The sequence below is a fragment of the Salmo trutta genome, chromosome 14 (genome assembly GCF_901001165.1).
Source record: "Salmo trutta chromosome 14, fSalTru1.1, whole genome shotgun sequence".
In the NCBI taxonomy this organism is placed as follows: domain Eukaryota; kingdom Metazoa; phylum Chordata; class Actinopteri; order Salmoniformes; family Salmonidae; genus Salmo; species Salmo trutta.
The window spans coordinates 58,700,514-58,718,219 of NC_042970.1; the positions used below are offsets into that span (position 1 = coordinate 58,700,514).

The 17,706-nt window shown below is 43.4% G+C and overlaps 1 protein-coding gene across 2 annotated transcripts in view; it reads left to right on the forward strand.

The window, feature by feature from the left end:
* Positions 1-17,706, forward strand: part of eml6 (EMAP like 6) — a 72,510-nt gene that overhangs the window by 13,031 nt on the left and 41,773 nt on the right. For both annotated transcript variants that reach the window (XM_029776535.1, XM_029776536.1), the window contains exons 7-30: positions 1,861-2,062; positions 2,596-2,733; positions 3,060-3,316; positions 3,652-3,861; positions 4,374-4,541; positions 4,829-4,935; positions 6,075-6,175; positions 6,469-6,655; positions 7,211-7,316; positions 9,685-9,778; positions 10,017-10,117; positions 10,776-10,978; positions 11,455-11,566; positions 11,898-12,025; positions 12,137-12,278; positions 12,788-12,940; positions 13,065-13,196; positions 13,484-13,572; positions 13,796-13,963; positions 14,242-14,443; positions 15,467-15,593; positions 16,266-16,344; positions 16,574-16,703; positions 17,444-17,542. In XM_029776535.1, coding sequence (XP_029632395.1) covers positions 1,861-2,062; positions 2,596-2,733; positions 3,060-3,316; positions 3,652-3,861; positions 4,374-4,541; positions 4,829-4,935; positions 6,075-6,175; positions 6,469-6,655; positions 7,211-7,316; positions 9,685-9,778; positions 10,017-10,117; positions 10,776-10,978; positions 11,455-11,566; positions 11,898-12,025; positions 12,137-12,278; positions 12,788-12,940; positions 13,065-13,196; positions 13,484-13,572; positions 13,796-13,963; positions 14,242-14,443; positions 15,467-15,593; positions 16,266-16,344; positions 16,574-16,703; positions 17,444-17,542 — 3,435 coding nt within the window. The remainder of the gene's footprint in view (positions 1-1,860; positions 2,063-2,595; positions 2,734-3,059; positions 3,317-3,651; positions 3,862-4,373; positions 4,542-4,828; positions 4,936-6,074; positions 6,176-6,468; positions 6,656-7,210; positions 7,317-9,684; positions 9,779-10,016; positions 10,118-10,775; positions 10,979-11,454; positions 11,567-11,897; positions 12,026-12,136; positions 12,279-12,787; positions 12,941-13,064; positions 13,197-13,483; positions 13,573-13,795; positions 13,964-14,241; positions 14,444-15,466; positions 15,594-16,265; positions 16,345-16,573; positions 16,704-17,443; positions 17,543-17,706) is intronic.

The following is a 17,706-nucleotide window of genomic DNA, read 5'->3' on the forward strand; positions in this document are numbered from 1 at the left end:
GACCCGCTGGAGGCCTGGTCTGAGGAGGCGGCACAGGAGAGACCAGGGTGGAGGGATCCACCGGAGGACTGGTCCTTGGAGGAGGCACAGGACGAACCAGGATGGGGAGACCCACTGGAGGACTGGTCTGATGAGGAGGCAAGGGCTTGACCAGGATGGGGAGACCCACTGGAGGACTGGTCCGTGGAGGAGGCACGGGCTTGACCAGGATAGGGAGACCCACTGGAGGACTGGTCCGTGGAGGAGGCACGGGCTTGACCAGGATGGGAAGACATGCAGGAGGCCTGGTTCTGGGCGTAGGCACAGGACGTGCAGGGCTGAGAAGACATGCAGGAGGCCTGTTTCTGGGCGCAGGCACAGTCTTCACCAGACAACCAGCACGCACCTCAGGACGAGTATGGAGAGCTGCCTCAGGTGACATCATTTCAACGACACGCTCCGTAGGGCGAATGCCGTGCCTTATGCACCAAACGAGCAGCTCTCTCATCTCTCTCTCCTTTAATCTCCCCATTAACTCCTTCACAGTCTCTGCCTCGTACCCCTCGCTCACCTCCAATGTCAACCCGACTGGCTCTGGTTCCGACCTCGGCTCTGCCGACTGTCCCGTGTGCCCCCCCCAAAAAAATTATTGGGGCTGCCTCTCGTGCTTGTTGTGCTCTCTCTCCTTATAATATCGCCTCTCCGCTCTCACCGCTTCAATCTCCCACTGCGGGAGGCGATACTCCCCAGCCTGAGTCCATGGTCCCTCTCCGTCCAGTATCTGTTCCCATGTCCATGAGTCCATCAAGCTGTTCTACTGTTGCTCCTTCCTCGTCCGCTGCTTGGTCCTGGTTTGGTGGGTAATTCTGTAATGGCTGTCTGAAGAGAGAGTGGACCAAAACGCAGCGGAGTTAGTGTTCATCACATTTAATACAAACGGAACACTATACAATTACAAAACAATAAACTGACAGCCAAACAGTCCTGTCAGGTGAAACACTGTAACAAGAACAGAAACAGAAACAATTACCCACAAACCCCAACGGAAAAACATGCACTTATGTGTGACTCCCAATCAACAGCAACCAACTACAGCTGTGCCTGATTTGGGAGCCACACACGGCCCAAAACAAAGAAATACAAACACATAGAAACGGAACATAGAACGCCCACCCAATGTAACACCCTGGCCTAACCAAAATAAAGAACAAAAACCCCTCTCTATGGCCAGGGCGTTACAGTCTTCAAATAAAAGTAACACCAGTCATAACTGGTTAGTTGGAACTAAAGGGGTAACACATGGGAGGTGTAGCCAATTGGTTTAGATTAAGGGAAGGATTAGGGTCTTAGCTTTATCTAAGGCAAAGGGTAGGGCAGAGTTCCTATCTAGTCAGCAATGCTATCCTGCAACCCACTGCTGACTTGCCTTAGAAGCTAAGCAGTGTTGAGCCTGGCCGGTCACTGGATGCTGCTGGACATGGTGTTGGTGGGTCAGTAATCTCTCGTGGATAGACGCACGTAACAACTGGTGTCGTAGCATCTGTTAACAGAGTGGGATGTGAAAAATCGCAAGGAACTTTGTTCAGTGCAGAGATTTTTCATCACTGATCATTTAGATAAATCACGATTGACCTGGTGTCCTGGCTAAATGCCCAAGATGGCCTCATTCCATCATGGCTACTTAATTATCCCCTTATCCCTAATTGACATAAATCATTCCTAATTTCCACTGCAATAGTTGTGAGCTGCAAAAATAGCATTTATTTTTTATTTAACCTTTCTTTATTTTATCCAGGAATTACCATTAAGGTCAGAAGGCCTCCTTTTATAAGGGAGAACTGAGTGTATTTTTTTTTGTCTCTTCCATTCCTATTTTCCTAGGCTTGTCTATCCGTAGCGTGTGCTGGAAGGCCGACCGGGTCCTGATGGGCACCCAGGACAGTGAAATCTTCGAGGTGATGGTGCGAGACCGGGACAAACCGCTACTCCTCATGCAGGGTCACAGTGAGGGCGAACTCTGGGCCCTCGACCTTCACCCCAAGCAGCCGGTGGCCGTAACCGGCAGTGACGACCGGTCAGTAAGGTAAGTGGTATTCCAAAATGCCTTTAATTTGTCCCCCAAAAAAACGTATCATCCCAGGACACGGCATGAGGGGTCTATCCTAGAAAAAGAAACGCAGGGGTATTCAGATGTCTGCATAGATTTTGAAATGTATTTTAGGGACGTACAGGTGGCAGACACATTAACGTGTCTTGACAGTTAAAATCAGGCTGAAGCTTGTCCGGTTACCCTCCCATATCATAACAGTAAGCAATGCGTTACCCATAATATTTTCCTTGCCTTGTTAAAAGGAACTCGTTCTCTTCTACAGAGGGCCATCTCACTTATTCCTCTTTTGTCCAGGTTATTCCACTGTTGTCTGGTTTATTCAACCTTTGTCTCTTACTTTTCCACTGTTGTCTGTTAATTCCACTGTTGTCACCTTTATACTTTACTAATTCCACTGTTGTCCCTTCCTCTCATTCCACTGCTGGATCATTTTTCACTGCTGTCCCCATATTCCACTACTTTCCCTGTTTGACCCTTCACCTTGTTGCTCTGTATCTCTTTTGCAGGCTCTGGAGTTTATCCGACCACACTCTTATTGCCCGCTGTAACATGGAGGAAGCCGTGCGCAGCGTCTCCTTCATCAATGACGGCTCTCAGCTTGCCCTGGGCATGAAGGACGGCTCCTTCACTGTGCTCCGTGTCAGGTTAATTACCAGAACAGGCTTAGGTTTTCAAACACAATAAAAAATGTATTTCAGTTATGCTGTATTTTTCAATGTTTTACTATGCTGTATTTTACAGTCTGCTATTTATGTAATTTGTTTTGATAACGATAAAACAGTAATTACACAACAATGTAACACCATAATAATATTTTAGTTTTTTTTGTGGGATGTATTGTAACAATGATAAACCGTTTTGGTACCTACCTACCGACATAATTTCTCAATTAACACCAGACAAACATTATCTGTAAAATAAACAGGACTGTAAAATAATGCGTTGTCTTTTCTCTCCTCTGTGTCCCCAGGGACATGACGGAGGTGGTTCACATCAAAGACAGGAAGGAAGTCATCCACGAGCTGAAGTTCTCGCCAGACGGCTCTTACCTGGCGGTTGGCTCCAACGACAGCCTGGTAGACATCTATGCTGTTGCGCAGCGCTACAAGAAGGTGGGTGAGTGCAACCGCTCCACCTCTTTCATCACCCACCTGGACTGGTCGGTGGACAGCCGCTTCCTGCAGACCAACGACGGGGCAGGGGAGAGGCTCTTCTACAGAATGCCAGGTGAAACCACTCTTAAATACTATAATAGGATGGCCTGACTGGTCTAACGTCTACCGTGTCGACATAGGTTCGATTCCGGCCTACTGCTCTTTGACATAACCTCTCACTATCTTTTCAATAAAATCCCCAAAATATATATAAAAAATACATAAATACAATAATGGGGTACAGTAACACTTCACCTTAAAGGTGCAATCTTCAGTTCAATTAACAACAAAGAGACCACCCTGCTACTGTTTTGGTAAACAGTTGATGGAAGGGATTGGAGAAATGTAACCAGTTGATTTATAGTTGACAGTGACATGTCTCTATGCTCTTCTCCCTCATCTCCATAGCGGGGAAGCTCCTTAGTAAAGAGGAGACAAAGGGAATCCATTGGATGACCTGGACAGGCATCATCGGGCCCGAGGTCAACGGGATTTGGCCCAAGTATGCTAATGTCACAGACATAAATTCCGTGGACGCCAACTACAGCAGTGCCGTGCTGGTGACTGGGGATGACTTTGGCCTCGTCAAGCTTTTCAGGTTCCCGTGTCTTAAGAAAGGTCTGGCTAAATGTGTTTTTTACAAGCCTTTCTCTCAGGCATGCAGTGCCTGTAGCAAATGTAGATAGATATTCTTAGTTTCTTTGGTCACACTTTTTTTGTAATAGTATCAACATCTCTAGAGTATCTATCAACAAACTATCTGTTGATAAGCAACTGCTTGCTAAGGTTAGGGTTAGGTTTAGAATAAGGGTTAGGGTAAGGGTTAAGTTTAGGGTTAGGATAAGGGTTAGGGTTAGTAGATAGTTTAAATGTTACTGCTAGTCTGTAGGTAGTCTGTAGAGAATCTACAGATGGACTATAGATAATAAAGTGTTACAGTTTCTTTTCCCACATAGGTCACCATGATAAATATACTTTATTGATAGCCATAACGCTACCATTACCAGGCAATGTTATGGCCATCATATCATAAAAAATGTCCCCGCTCAGCTTCTAATATGTATGTTTTATATATGTTATGTCCCACTTGGTTTCCTTAAATGCATTATTTTGTGGTCTTTGTGAAACAGCGGCTAAATTCAAGAAGTACATCGGCCATTCTGCCCATGTGACAAACGTGCGCTGGTCCCATGATCTCCAGTGGGTGTTGAGCACTGGAGGGGCGGACCACGCCTTGTTCCAGTGGAAGTTTCTTCCAGAGGGGGTGATGAACGGTGTTCTGGAACCCCTCCTTCAAGGTGACAATTGCTGGATTACAAATTAACCCCAAGACCCTAACTCTACATTTACATTTTAGTCATTAATTTATCTCCAAATGTTACATTTATGTCACCTGGTTAATGTGCTGTCATAGTCTTCTGTCTGTTTATCTTCTGTGTGAATGGTATGAAAGAATGTAAGTGTAAATGGCAAGTCTGGGTGATGAGTTGTTGGTTTGATCTATCTATTTATTTATCTATATCTATTGAATGGTCTCCATAAAGGTCAGAGGTCATCTAACCTCTGTTTGTGTTTGCATCTCCAGAGGGGTACGCTGATTCAAACAGTGGAGAATCCGACTCGGACGTGTCTGACGTTCCGGAGCTTGACTCAGACATTGAACTGGAGGCCCAGATCAGCTATGAACGACAGGTGGAGTAAAATATTTTGTGGAATAAGCCAATGCACAATTGCTACTGGGATTGCTCACTGTCTTGCAAAGTATTATACAGTACATCACCAAAAGTATGTGGACACCTGCTCATCGAACATCTCATTCCAAACTCATTAGCATTAATATGGAGTTGGTCCCCCTTTGCTGCTATAACAGCCTCCACTCTTCTGGGAAGGTTTTCCACTAGATGTTGGGACATTGCTGTGAGGACTTGCTTCCATTCAGCCACAAGAGCATTAGTGAGATCTGGCACTGATGTTGGGTGATTAAGCCTGGCTTGCAGTCGGCAATCCAATTCATTCCAAAAGTGTTAAATGGGGTTGAGGTCAGGGCTCTGTGCAGGCCAGTCAAGTTCTTCCACACTGATCTCGATTAACCATTTCTGTATGGACCTCACATTGTGCACGGGGGAATTGTCATGCTTAAACAGGAAAGGGCCTTCCCCAAACCCAGATGAGGGGCTAAGTTGGAAGCACAGAATCATCTAGAATATCATTGTATGCTGTAGCATTAAGATTTCCCTTAACTGGAACTAAGGGGCGTAGCCCAAACTATGAAAAACAGCCCCAGACCATTATTCCCCCTCCACCAAACTTTACAGTTGGCTCTATGCATTCAGGCAGGTAGCGTTCTTCTGGCATCCGCCAAACCCAGATTAGTCTGTCGGACTGCCAGATGGTGAAATGTGATTAATCACTGCAGCGAACGCGTTTCTACTGCTCCAGAGTCCAATGGCGGTGAGCTTTACATCACACGATTTTTCGTGCTATGCACTTGGCGGTCCCGTTTTGTGAGCTTGTGTGGCCTACCACTTTGTGGCTGAGCCGTTGTTGCTCATAGATCTTTTCACTTCACAATAACAATACTTATAGCTGACCAGGGCAGACATTTGACAAACTGACTTGTTGGAAAGATGGCATCCTATGACAGTGCCACGGTAAAAGTTACTGAGCTCTTCCGTAAGGCCATTTTACTGCCAATGTTTGTCTATGGAGATTGCATGGCTGTGTGCTCGATTTCATACACCTGTAAGCAACAAGTGTGCAGAAATAGCCAAATCAATTAATTTGAAGGGGTAACATAATAACATATGATCTTATCTTAAACTGTCTCCTAGGTTTACAAAGAGGACCTCCCACAGCTGAGGAAGAAGCTAGTGGGCTCACTGAAACGACAGAAAGCACCAGACGAGGGGCTGCGTTTGCAGTTTGTTCACGGGTAAGGCACCTCAAGGGTGACAGAAAATGTATGTACTGTCAGGCCACTTCATATACTTGCAGTGTTTATTCCAAATAATATTTTGCCATGCGGCAGGTATTTATTAAATTCTACACGTGCTTAAAGTATTTCCGCCAGAGTATGTTTTGCTTCGAAGTACCACAAAGTATCCAATAGCCTTGTTTTGACTATCAGGACAGGCGAGGCCGTGCTACTTTTAATTTACCAGTAAACACCAAAGTGTATGAAATCCTGTAACTATAGATTTTTCCTGTCATTTGCTTATTGCACAGGTACAGAGGTTGTGACTGCAGAAACAACCTATTCTACACCCAGGCAGGAGAGGTGGTGTATCACGTGGCAGCTGTGGCTGTGGTCTATAACCGTCAGCAGCACGCACAGCGTTTCTACCTGGGTCATGACGACGACATCCTCAGCCTCACCGTCCATCCGCTGAAGGACTACGTTGCCACCGGACAGGTAGATCCACAACCGTATATTCATTTCTGTTTATTTACTCTACTTTTTCTGTCTCTCTTACGCTTGAGTAATAGAATATACTGCTGCAATCCATCACCATGTAATTGCATAACCTTTATTTAACTAGGCAAGTCAGTTAAGAACAAATTCTTATTTACAATGACAGCCTACCGGGGAACAGTGCCTGCCTGCCTGTTCAGGGGCAGAATGACATATTTTTACCTTATCAGCTCGGGGATTTGAACTTTCGGTTACTGGCCCAATACTCTAACCACTAGGCTACCTGCCACCCCAGGTAACCTAGTAATAGTTACATAGGAGTTCCTGTGTAACTATTACACTTATAGGGGCAACAGAAGTTGGTGTAACCATTTTTTTTATCCTGTCTTCTTAGTCAAAATAAAGAAAAATGAGTAGGTCCAAACTTTTGACTGGTACTGTAGTTAAGTTGGAAGCTCTATACCAACTCTACTATTTTAGCAACTTAGCAATGTACTGTATTTATCACCCACTATGCATTTTGCATTTGAAAGTTGAATTTGTCCCCATGCTCAGGTTGGCAGGGACCCAGCCATCCATGTGTGGGACATCCAGACACTGAAGTGCTTGTCCTTGCTGAAGGGCCATCACCAAAGAGGGGTGTGTGCACTGGAGTTCACAGGTAGGCCTGTTCTTATGCTCAATGTTGGGGAGAGCTACAGTATGTTCGACTGTATTTTCCGTAGGTTTACTTTACATGTGTTCGCTCCCAGGTTCTGGTTAAAACAGAGATGACAAGCAGTAGATTCACAGTTGACTGATGTTTAATAAAGATTACGTTTGGCACAGCGCAAGGCACAGCGCAGTAAATGATGCAACATCGGCTAGGCACTTGAGTGGTAATGGCTTTGGTTGACAGCTTATTGTTAACCGAGAATCTAAATGCACACTTGTCTGCTCTATCTTTGGTAGACTTAAAGGTAGACAGCAATATGACAGGTCCTCTTTATATAGCCCTTTACACTTGTACCCATATACAGGTTGAAAATGGCACCTAAATTGGAACGCAGGGGCTGTACAGTAACATGCTATACATGACATCAAAGCTCTGGCTCTGCACTTTACAGCGCTGTATGGGTTTTGACTGACAGCCATTCTGAACTTGAGCACCGCACGCGACAAGATGTTGCCCCCCATCCCTCCTGATAATTGGGCAACTTTTGCACACGGTGTCAACGTTTATGATCACTATGTTTGATGTCATGTTGTTATATGCTGGGTTGTTCTGAATAGAATGAGCCTGTTTGTTTCTTGTGAAGAGAATTCGCCATGGAACACACACCTGAATGCAATCATGACTCCTTTCTATCTGCACCAAAATGATGATCTGCTTTGCTGAATTGCCTTGTGAAACCAGAACACTTTAAAATCGTATTTTCTAACTTAGCTAGTCATGTTGACAATAGAACAAGCGTTCAAATCATGCCTACCTGACCCAGATTACGATTTATAATGGACCGTTTTATCGATTGCGTAAGCAACAACAGTCATTTTGTGATGGCAGGGATGCAGAGTTGTGTACTGAACGAAAGCGCTACAAGTGTGCTTGCTCTTGTACCTCAACGGCACAGCTAGGAGAGCTAAAAAAAAAAGTACCTTATAGTTGAAGATTCTTCTTTGAGTCATAAAAGTGCATTGAAATTGCTTAGGAATTGTGAACACTTTGGAGTGGTGTGTGGTCACTTGGAGACACCACTTAGTCCTCTCACTCAACCTAGTATTTTGTTTTCTTATGTTGCACTAACCCCACATTTTCCTGGAATCAAATTGTACAGTATTTGTCACATGCCGAATACAACAGGTGTAGCTCTTACCGTGAAATGCTTATTGAGGGGCACCCCTGAGGGGCCCCCGTGTTGAGGATCAGCGTGGCAGGCAGCCCGTCAAGAAGTCCAGGATCCAGTTGCAGAGGGAGGTGTTTAGTCCTAGGGTCCTTAGCTTAGTGATGAGCTATGAGTTCACTATGGTGTTGAATGCTGAGCTGTAGTCGACGAACAAAATTCTCACATAGGTGTTCCTTTTGTCCAGGTGGGAAAGGGCAGTGTGGAGTGCAATAGAGATTGCATCATTTGTGGATCTGTTGGGGCAGTATGCAAGTTGTAGTGGGTCTAGGGGTTCTGGGATGAGTGTTGATGTGAACCATGACCAGCCTTTGAAAGAACTTCATGGCTACAGACGTGAGTGCTACAGGGCGGTAGTCATTTAGACAGGGTGCCTTGGCATTCTTGGGCACAGGGACTGCTTGAAACATGTAGGCGTTACAGACTCAGTCAGGGAGGGTTTGAAAATGTCAGTGCAGACACTTGCCAGTTGGTCAGCACATGCTCTGAGTACGCGTCCTGATAATCCGTATGGCCCTGCAGCCTTGTGAATGTTGACCTGTTTAAAGGACTTACTCTCATCTGCTATGAAGAGCGTGATCACTCAGTCGTTCGTAACAGCTGGTGGTGCTCTCATGCATGGTTCAGTGTTGCTTGCCTCGAAGCGAGCATAGAAGGCAATTAGCTCGTCTGGTAGGCTTGTGTCTCTGGGCAGCTCGTGGCTGGGTTTCCCTTTGTAATTCAGGCTAGTGTCAGGTGAGCTTGTGTCCTCACCTTTTGGTCTATTAATTTTCCATTATTTCCAAACTTTTCCCTTTCAGTTGCTACCATGGTTATGCATATGCTTTTCATATTTCTTCTGTAAGAAACATTTTAAATATAACCCTATCCATATAGGCCAATTCCCACGGCTGTAAAGGGTTAAACACTTCTACAGGCATTGCGTGATCTGATATGCTGTGCACCTCAACTGTGATAAAGACGACCTGGAACAAGGGCCTACCGGATTTCTTGATTGCTCCAATAGCTGACGACACAAATTAAATGATGTCCATGTTTCTGGATATCTGAAAGCTGCTGACCTTTACTGTATGCGGCTGTATGCACGCATGAGTGGATGGGATAACAAAGAGGGCATAACAAAATGGCTCTCTTCCCTTTGGCCCGCAGTGGATGGGAAGAGTCTTGTTTCTGTGGGCATTGACGAAGGTCATTCCATCGTGTTGTGGGACTGGAAGAAAGGCGAGAAACTGGCAAAAGCAAGGTACAGTATGCATTCAGTAAACCAGGACATTCCCATTCAAGGTTATTTACCTCCATCCACAACTTAATGTTCAAGTATCCCTATGGAATAAACACATAAATCAAGATGTAATGAATATGACTAAAAAGGATTATTGATTGAAAAACAGTGTAGATATTCAAGGAAACATGAGCAAATGCAAACATTGATGGAGAAGAAAACAGACTGATGTGTGTGGGTTCTGCTTTTCATTCCCTAGGGGCCACAAAGATAAGCTTTTTGTGGTGAAATGCAACCCCTTCCGTATGGACAAGCTTGTCACCGTGGGAATTAAGCATATAAAATTCTGGCAACACACAGGTATTTCCCATGATTATTTCCATTCCCAATATCGTTTAATTTAGCAACAGTTGTTTTTCCTGCGGTTCACAGAAAACATGGTGGCACTTTATTTTACGATAAACTATCAAAATAAAGAAAGTCGCACATTTACCAACGTTTCGGCATCACTTCCTCAGGAGGAAGGCACAGTGATGCCGAAACATTGGTAAATACCCATTAAATTGCTGGGAGATTATACATGGGGTGTGCGACTTTTTTTATTTTGATAGTTTATAGTTTATTCGCCGTTAATCAGCACCCCCACACTAACTATTTTCTGGGTGTGCGCCAGCTCATGTTTTTTTAGGCAATTTATTTTACGCAACAGAAATGTCTAAGAAATTACATGATAAATGGTAATTATTCTACAACGTCCATGTGAGAATTATGATAGTTAACAATGGTTTGACAATGCAACTGTTCAGTGAAGTAATTCAACTATGAAATGCTTTGTTGCCCTCTAACATATTATCTAAATGAACACCACACAAACTATTAGAAGTGTGGCAGTTCACTTTGACAACAGTACTGTTTTTGTTGTTGTTCCATTGTCTAAAAAACGACACACAAAATCGACCTTCGACTGAACGCTTTAAGAAATAGCTTTGTATGAAAGACTGCATGTGTTGGACCCAAGGTGGAGGCCTCACATTCAAAAGGGGTATCTTTGGGAACCTCGGGAAGCTGGAGACTATGATGTCCGTCTGCTACGGGCGCTCAGAGGACCTGGTTTTCTCAGGTTCCACCACTGGGGACGTATACATCTGGAGAGAGACCACCCTCATGAAGACCATCAAGGCCCACGACGGTCCAGTGTTCGCCATGTGCTCTCTTGACAAGGTACCCGCTCTCCCCAACCGTCACGTAGCAGTAAACACTTTCGACTAGTACTTATTGCCTCACTTTCTGAGCCGGTTTCCCGGACACGGATTAAGCCTAATCCTGGACGAAAAAGCGTTTATATTTTTGGTCCAGAACTAGGCTTAATCAGTATCTAGGAAACCAGACCGAATACTTTAATTCTCTGGATTAATTAACAGGATATCTTTACTTGGCAGCTCAGTACACCCATCAGCACATGCCTACGCTTCTTTACTCATCTATGCATGATCTTGACCTGTCGTTTACTTGTAGACCCAGGTAGAATATAGAATACATGTTACTTAATGGTTACCTTGGAAACTGCAGCAGAACACAACTGGGATCTAAATAAGTGAAGGCGGTGATTGAACGAAATTAGAGAAAAAGGAATTGGGCTTGTGGGCGATTATTCCCCCCTTCCCCCCCGGTGACAGAGTCCCCTCATTCTCTCGCAGGGGTTCGTGACTGGGGGCAAAGATGGAGTGGTGGAGCTATGGGATGACATGTTTGAGAGGTGCCTGAAGACCTACGCCATCAAAAGGTCTTCGCTGTCTGCTTCATCTAAAGGTATGCCGTCTTCTTCTTCGCTTTGTTTGCTCCACATCCAAAAGCAGGCTATTATAGACTTATATTTTAAAATGTAAGTCATGTACAGTATCTCACCACAAAAACTATTCTCCAGGTAAACTAAATTCAAGCAGTAATGTACCAATATTGATAAATACTATGATTGTGAATTAATGAATAAATTATAAATGTATTGAAAAAATGAATGAATGAATGCCATAGGCAGCAACAACTTCCATCAGTACAAATAATGGTAATTGTTGCCATTTGCTTGCTGCTATTTTGGAATGTATGTTTGCTCTTTGGCATCACCTCCTGCTTCTTTTCTTAGGATTGCTGCTGGAGGACAACCCATCTATCCGCGCCATCACCCTTGGACATGGACACATCCTTGTGGGGACCAAAAATGGAGAGATTTTGGAAATTGACAAGAGCGGCCCAATGACCTTGTTGGTTCAGGTGCGCAGAGGGGGTGGATATAACAGCTAGACATAAGATCAGAATTTACGCAGATTTTCACTGTCTTAAAAATCTTAAGAAATGGTTTGACTATTACGTGTGTGTGTTTAGGGTCACATGGAGGGTGAGGTGTGGGGTTTGGCTGCTCACCCTCTGCTTCCCATATGTGCCACTGTAAGTGATGACAAAACGCTCAGAATCTGGGAACTCTCCTCCAACCATCGCATGGTAGCTGTCCGCAAACTTAAAAAAGGTACCTGCTATAATTTTGTCTTGTTAAATATTTCATAAAGGTTTAATTGAAAAACAATTACTGGTACATCTGTAATACATATATAGAAAAGTTTATGGTCATACGCACATTCTTAAAAACTTAGATGCTGGGCTAATGAAGAATACTTGAAAAGAACAGAAAGGCCCACACACTGAATATCCTCCCAATTACCACCTTTATTGAAAACGTTTCAATCCACAAGGATCTTCGTTAGGTCAAAAGATCTGCAATACATGACATTTAAAACGATAGGGCCTTACAATGATACATTTCAATATACTCAATATGCAGCATTGAAAGACAACCACTGTCCCCCGAAATGAAATATAAAAACAAGTATCCTCAAAATAATCCTCCCAAAATACAGTATTATGAGAGTATCTGCAATTTTTATTTCTACCTCCATGCATGTTTAAAATAGGTTTCTGTGGATCATGTGGATCTGAAATCAGGATCATGTATCATAGCTAAGGTTCTTTTTATTTGAGGCGGTAGATGCTGTGCCTTTTCTCCTGATGGGAAAGCCTTAGCCGTGGGTCTGAACGACGGCAGTTTCCTGGTGGTGAATGCCGACACCTTGGAGGACATGGTGACCTTCCATCACCGCAAAGAGATAATCTCGGATATCAGGTTCTGCCAAGGTAATTCCAGGATGTGGTCATTTATTGACAAAATATTTTTGGGCCTGTTGTTTCTGCAAACAAAGTTGTAATGTTACCAAGGTCTGTTAACACTACAGTTTTCACTCTGCCATATCCCCTCCAGATGCTGGAAAATACCTTGCTGTGGCCTCTCATGACACTTTTGTGGACATTTACAATGTGCTGACCAGCAAAAGAGTGGGCATCTGTAAAGGAGCTTCCAGCTACATCACCCACATTGACTGGGATACCCGTGGTAAGTGAAAGGAATGGATATGCCTATACACTTGGCTTGGGAGGTCGAATAAATAAATACCCATTGCGCACACTGTTGCATATGTTCTTGTATAGTTTATTGCAGTGAATTCAGACAAATTACAGATTGGGCCTTTAATAATTTAGTCATTGATGATTCTAGTTGCAATCTAATTTGTTACTGTCCACCCTTCTTCCCTTACATGCACATTTGTCTTATGATTCAGCCCTAAGAGTAATATTTATACTTTTTTCAAGAGCTATTATTGTTTTTAATCCTGAATACAGGGAAATTGCTACAAGTCAACACTGGTACCAAAGAACAACTATTCTTCGAAGCCCCAAGAGGAAGGAAACAAACTATCAATATTGCGGAGGTTAGAGCATAAAAAAACACATTATATGTCCCTTGATTTTGTCATGGGCTCCTTCTATTGATGAAATCACACTTCAAATTGATATAGCGTCTTTCGCACAGATGTGTCAGAGGTGAAAGATTATATGTACATGTAAACCCTTTTTCAGAAGTGTATGTGTACGTGTGTACACGTCTGTCTGTCTGTCTGTCTGTCTGTCTGTCTGTCTGTTGCATGTTTCCAGTTTGAAAAGGTGGAATGGGCCACCTGGACCTCAGTGTTGGGACCCACCTGCGAGGGGGTCTGGCCCACACTCAGTTTTGTAAATGCTGCCTCTCTCACCAAAGACCGGAAATTGCTGGCCACTGGGGATGACTTTGGCTTCCTAAAGCTGTTTGGTTATCCTTCCAAGGTGAGTGCATAAAAGTCTGAAGTAGAAATACAAAGCTCCATTTTAGTGCACACATTCACAACAATCTCAATGCCATTACATTAGCAGGGTTCTGTTCATTAGAGCACACTGTAGCAAAATGTTTTGCAACGGAGAATGAAAACAAGCGTTTGCTATTGGACAATATTCAACGTAGTACCTCCCAGTTTCATTCTGTTTCTAATTTTTCTTCAATTTTGTGCCTATTGAACACGACCCAGGAGTTGACTGCACTGAAACGGACCACTCCTTTGTTTCAGGGCATGTTTGCCAAGTTTAAGAAGTATGTGGGGCACAGTGCCAATGTGACCAACGTCCGATGGTCCAATGATGACACCATGCTGCTGTCGGTGGGGGGCGCTGACTCTGCGCTCATGATTTGGGCCCGCGAGTCGTCGGGACATAAGGAGAGCAAGGCGGTGGATAGCGAGGAGTCTGACGATGATGCGGAGGAGGATGGAGGTATCAGATTTTTTCTGGATTAAAAAGGGATTTAGGTGGTGGGCGTGGCAGGGGGTGTAGCAGGGGCGTGGCAGGGGGTATAGCAGGGGGCGCAGTCGGCGCGGATACATTTTCTGCAAAATAGTTAGAGGCCCCCATCCTGGTGGTGTTGAAACATAAAAAAAATGTTAAGCCAATTTCCTGCAATTATACAAATGTCTCCATGGAGCTGAGATAAAAAATGCAGTTTTAATACTAATTTCCTGCTATTCTACACATTTTGCCACGCAGCTGAGAGAAAAGGTTGCGGTTTTAAAGGAAATTTCCTACGATTCTACATATTCTTTTTTTATTTTATTTATAAATTTTTTTGCCCCCTTTTTCTCCCCAATTTTGTGATATCCAATTTTGTAGCTTGCGATCGACCTGTTGGAGACCCTTGGATTAGATCAACTTTATTATCCCACCAGGGGCGAATTCATTTGGTCATGTGCTTAAAAAGACATAAAAACACAGAATAAACACTATAAAATGTATATGAAAGTGCAACACATATTTACTGTACACTTCTATCGTACTAATCAAGAGTCCAATTCGATTATCCATTGCACAGCCTAATGACTGTTGGAATGAAAGAGTCCCTGTATCTGTTCATCCTGAGCATCTTTTGAAGAAGTCTCCTTTCCCTAGTCAGGCTGAGGCTGCTATGACAGCATTTTGGGTGAAAGGGATATGTACTGTTCTGTAAAATATTGTCCTGTTTTTGAAGGATGAGTTTTGTGTACAAGCTGTTAGATGATTGTTGGTCTATACCAGTGATCCTTCCCGCTGTCTTGATTAATCGCTATAGTTTGGCTTGGTCTTGTGCTTGCATGTCTTGCGCTCACTTGGTCTTGCGCTCACATGGTATGCTTGGAATGTAGCTGGCGAAATTCAGTTTGGTTGTGGTTGTCTCTGGTTCATGATTGTATGTGGTATGGTTATATTTATAAATGGTTGTATTGTTCAGGCACAAGGAATTGACATTATTTTTTCTCTCTGTAGGGTATGACAGTGATGTTGCACGAGAGAAGGGCACCGACTACATCACCAAGATCTATGCTGTCAGCATCCGGGCCATGGTTGGCACAAAGCCTCACCAGCGAGAGAAAGAAGTGCTTGTGGAGGAAAGGTACCGTATGGCCAACAAAAACAAATAATGTATTTTATAATGGCATGGTCAGTTTGTATACTGCTATTGTAAGAAAGTTTTGATAACGTATCTGTAGCAACCAGAAAATAATCAGATTATCTGACCAGATTACAACCAAAATATGACATCTGTCCCATGAAGTAATGTTCTTGTCATGAAAAATAACGCAGACCAGTTGGTTTATTGTAATCTGGTTGTCATTATGTGCGTAGAAAAGTTAGGTCGCACCGTAATATTAGGAGAACATTTGTCGTAATTCCACCTATCGGGAGGCAAGGCAGAGCTACTACTATTCAAGTTACCTATGCCTCTGAAAATCCTTTCAGATTTACATGAAGTGGCTAGTTGTTTCTGGACCTTCCATACTGCTCTGCTCTAATAATAATAATAACAATAATCACAATAATAATCATAATACATTTTATTTGTAACATTTTTCAAAAACACAAAGTGCTACAAACACAAACAAACATCAAATCCGCAAAAACACAGAACAGCACATAATAAAGACACTGTAGGTCTATAATCTGCTAGAGTGAAGTCAGGTAAGACATGTACAACAAAGTACTGTGCAATTAGGCACTCTAAAAGCCTCTTGAATGGCTCATATCAATCAAATCAATTCGCCATGTTATCATTTCTTCTGTGCAGGCCTCCTGTCAGTAGAGCTGCCCCCTTACCCGAGAAACTGCTGAAGAACAACTTAACCAAGAAGAAAAAACTTGTTGAGGTTCGTGAGATGGATCTATTTTTAAAGGGGAGGTTGCATACTTAAAAAGCCAGGCAGGGTCTGGTGGGCCGAGAGATGTTGCCAAAGGAATGGCTGTTCAGGTCTATAATGTTCATACAAAACATTTGATGGGAAACATCAGCTTGTCCAGTATTCTGCATTTTAAATATTTATGTTCTGGAAAAAAATAAGTTCCTGTTGCTTTTTCTCATTTGCGTGTGCTTATCAGGAGCTGGCCTTGGAACATGTGTTTGGATATCGGGGTTTTGATTGTCGAAACAACCTGCATTACCTCAACGATGGCGCCGACATCATCTTCCACACTGCCGCAGCAGTGGTCATCCAGAACCTCTCTGCTGGTGTGTATGAAGAGATGGACTGGCCATAGGGCAGTTATGGCAAATGCCAGATGGGCTGGTCCATCTTTAGCCCAGTTTGGCCTGTCTAATTGGGGGTTTCACGCAGACTTATCAGTATTTGGCTAGTAATGGGGGCCTCAAGGCAAAAATGGGTTGGTATGGGGGCCGGTCTGTTAAAAATGCCATGGCAGATTTCTGGTCCCAGTCCGTCCCTGTGTGTATGAGCACAGGAACACTGAACACACTACTGACCTGAGCCAACCCAAGCTATACTGTAAGCTAAAATGTGCAGCACACTTTGGTTCATGTTGGCATAATAGTGTGAAAAGGATATTGGGGTCTGCTGCTTCTTATAGGCATCCTACCAGGACGCCTGCATTCGTTATGACTATATTTCTTAATTCTATTGTGCTATGCTGTCATACAAATTTGAACACTTAATGTATATTTATATATAAATAATTCATGGGCTCTACAAACCCAGGACCCTGAGGTATAACACTCATATTCAGAATGTGGACACAACTAAATGTTGGCTGAACTATTGCGTATTCTAGTGATAATTGTCACAACCTGTAAGGCGGTATATATATATTTTGTATTTTGTTTTTTGACAAAGTTTTTTCCTGCACGTAGCTGTATATAAATATGGGGGAAATTAAATAATTTAAAAGTATAGAAAAACACCTGAAATGTGCTGGGACTGATATTAAAGTTTCATACTGTATCTCTCCTCACAGGGACTCAGAGCTTTTACCTCGAGCACACAGATGACATTCTGTGTCTCACTGTCAATCAACACCCAAAGTATCTAAACATCATTGCCACAGGACAGATTGGTAAGTGGGAACCCACTCTATTCTCATGACTTTTACTGAACCCATCCACATACGGTTGGCTTTGTTTTATCAGCACTGGTGTTGTTTTGAAAGCACAGTTCTTCCTTTTTTTGCTACATTGTATCAGATTTATGTGGAAGATACTTTGTGTCAAGGAGTGAATG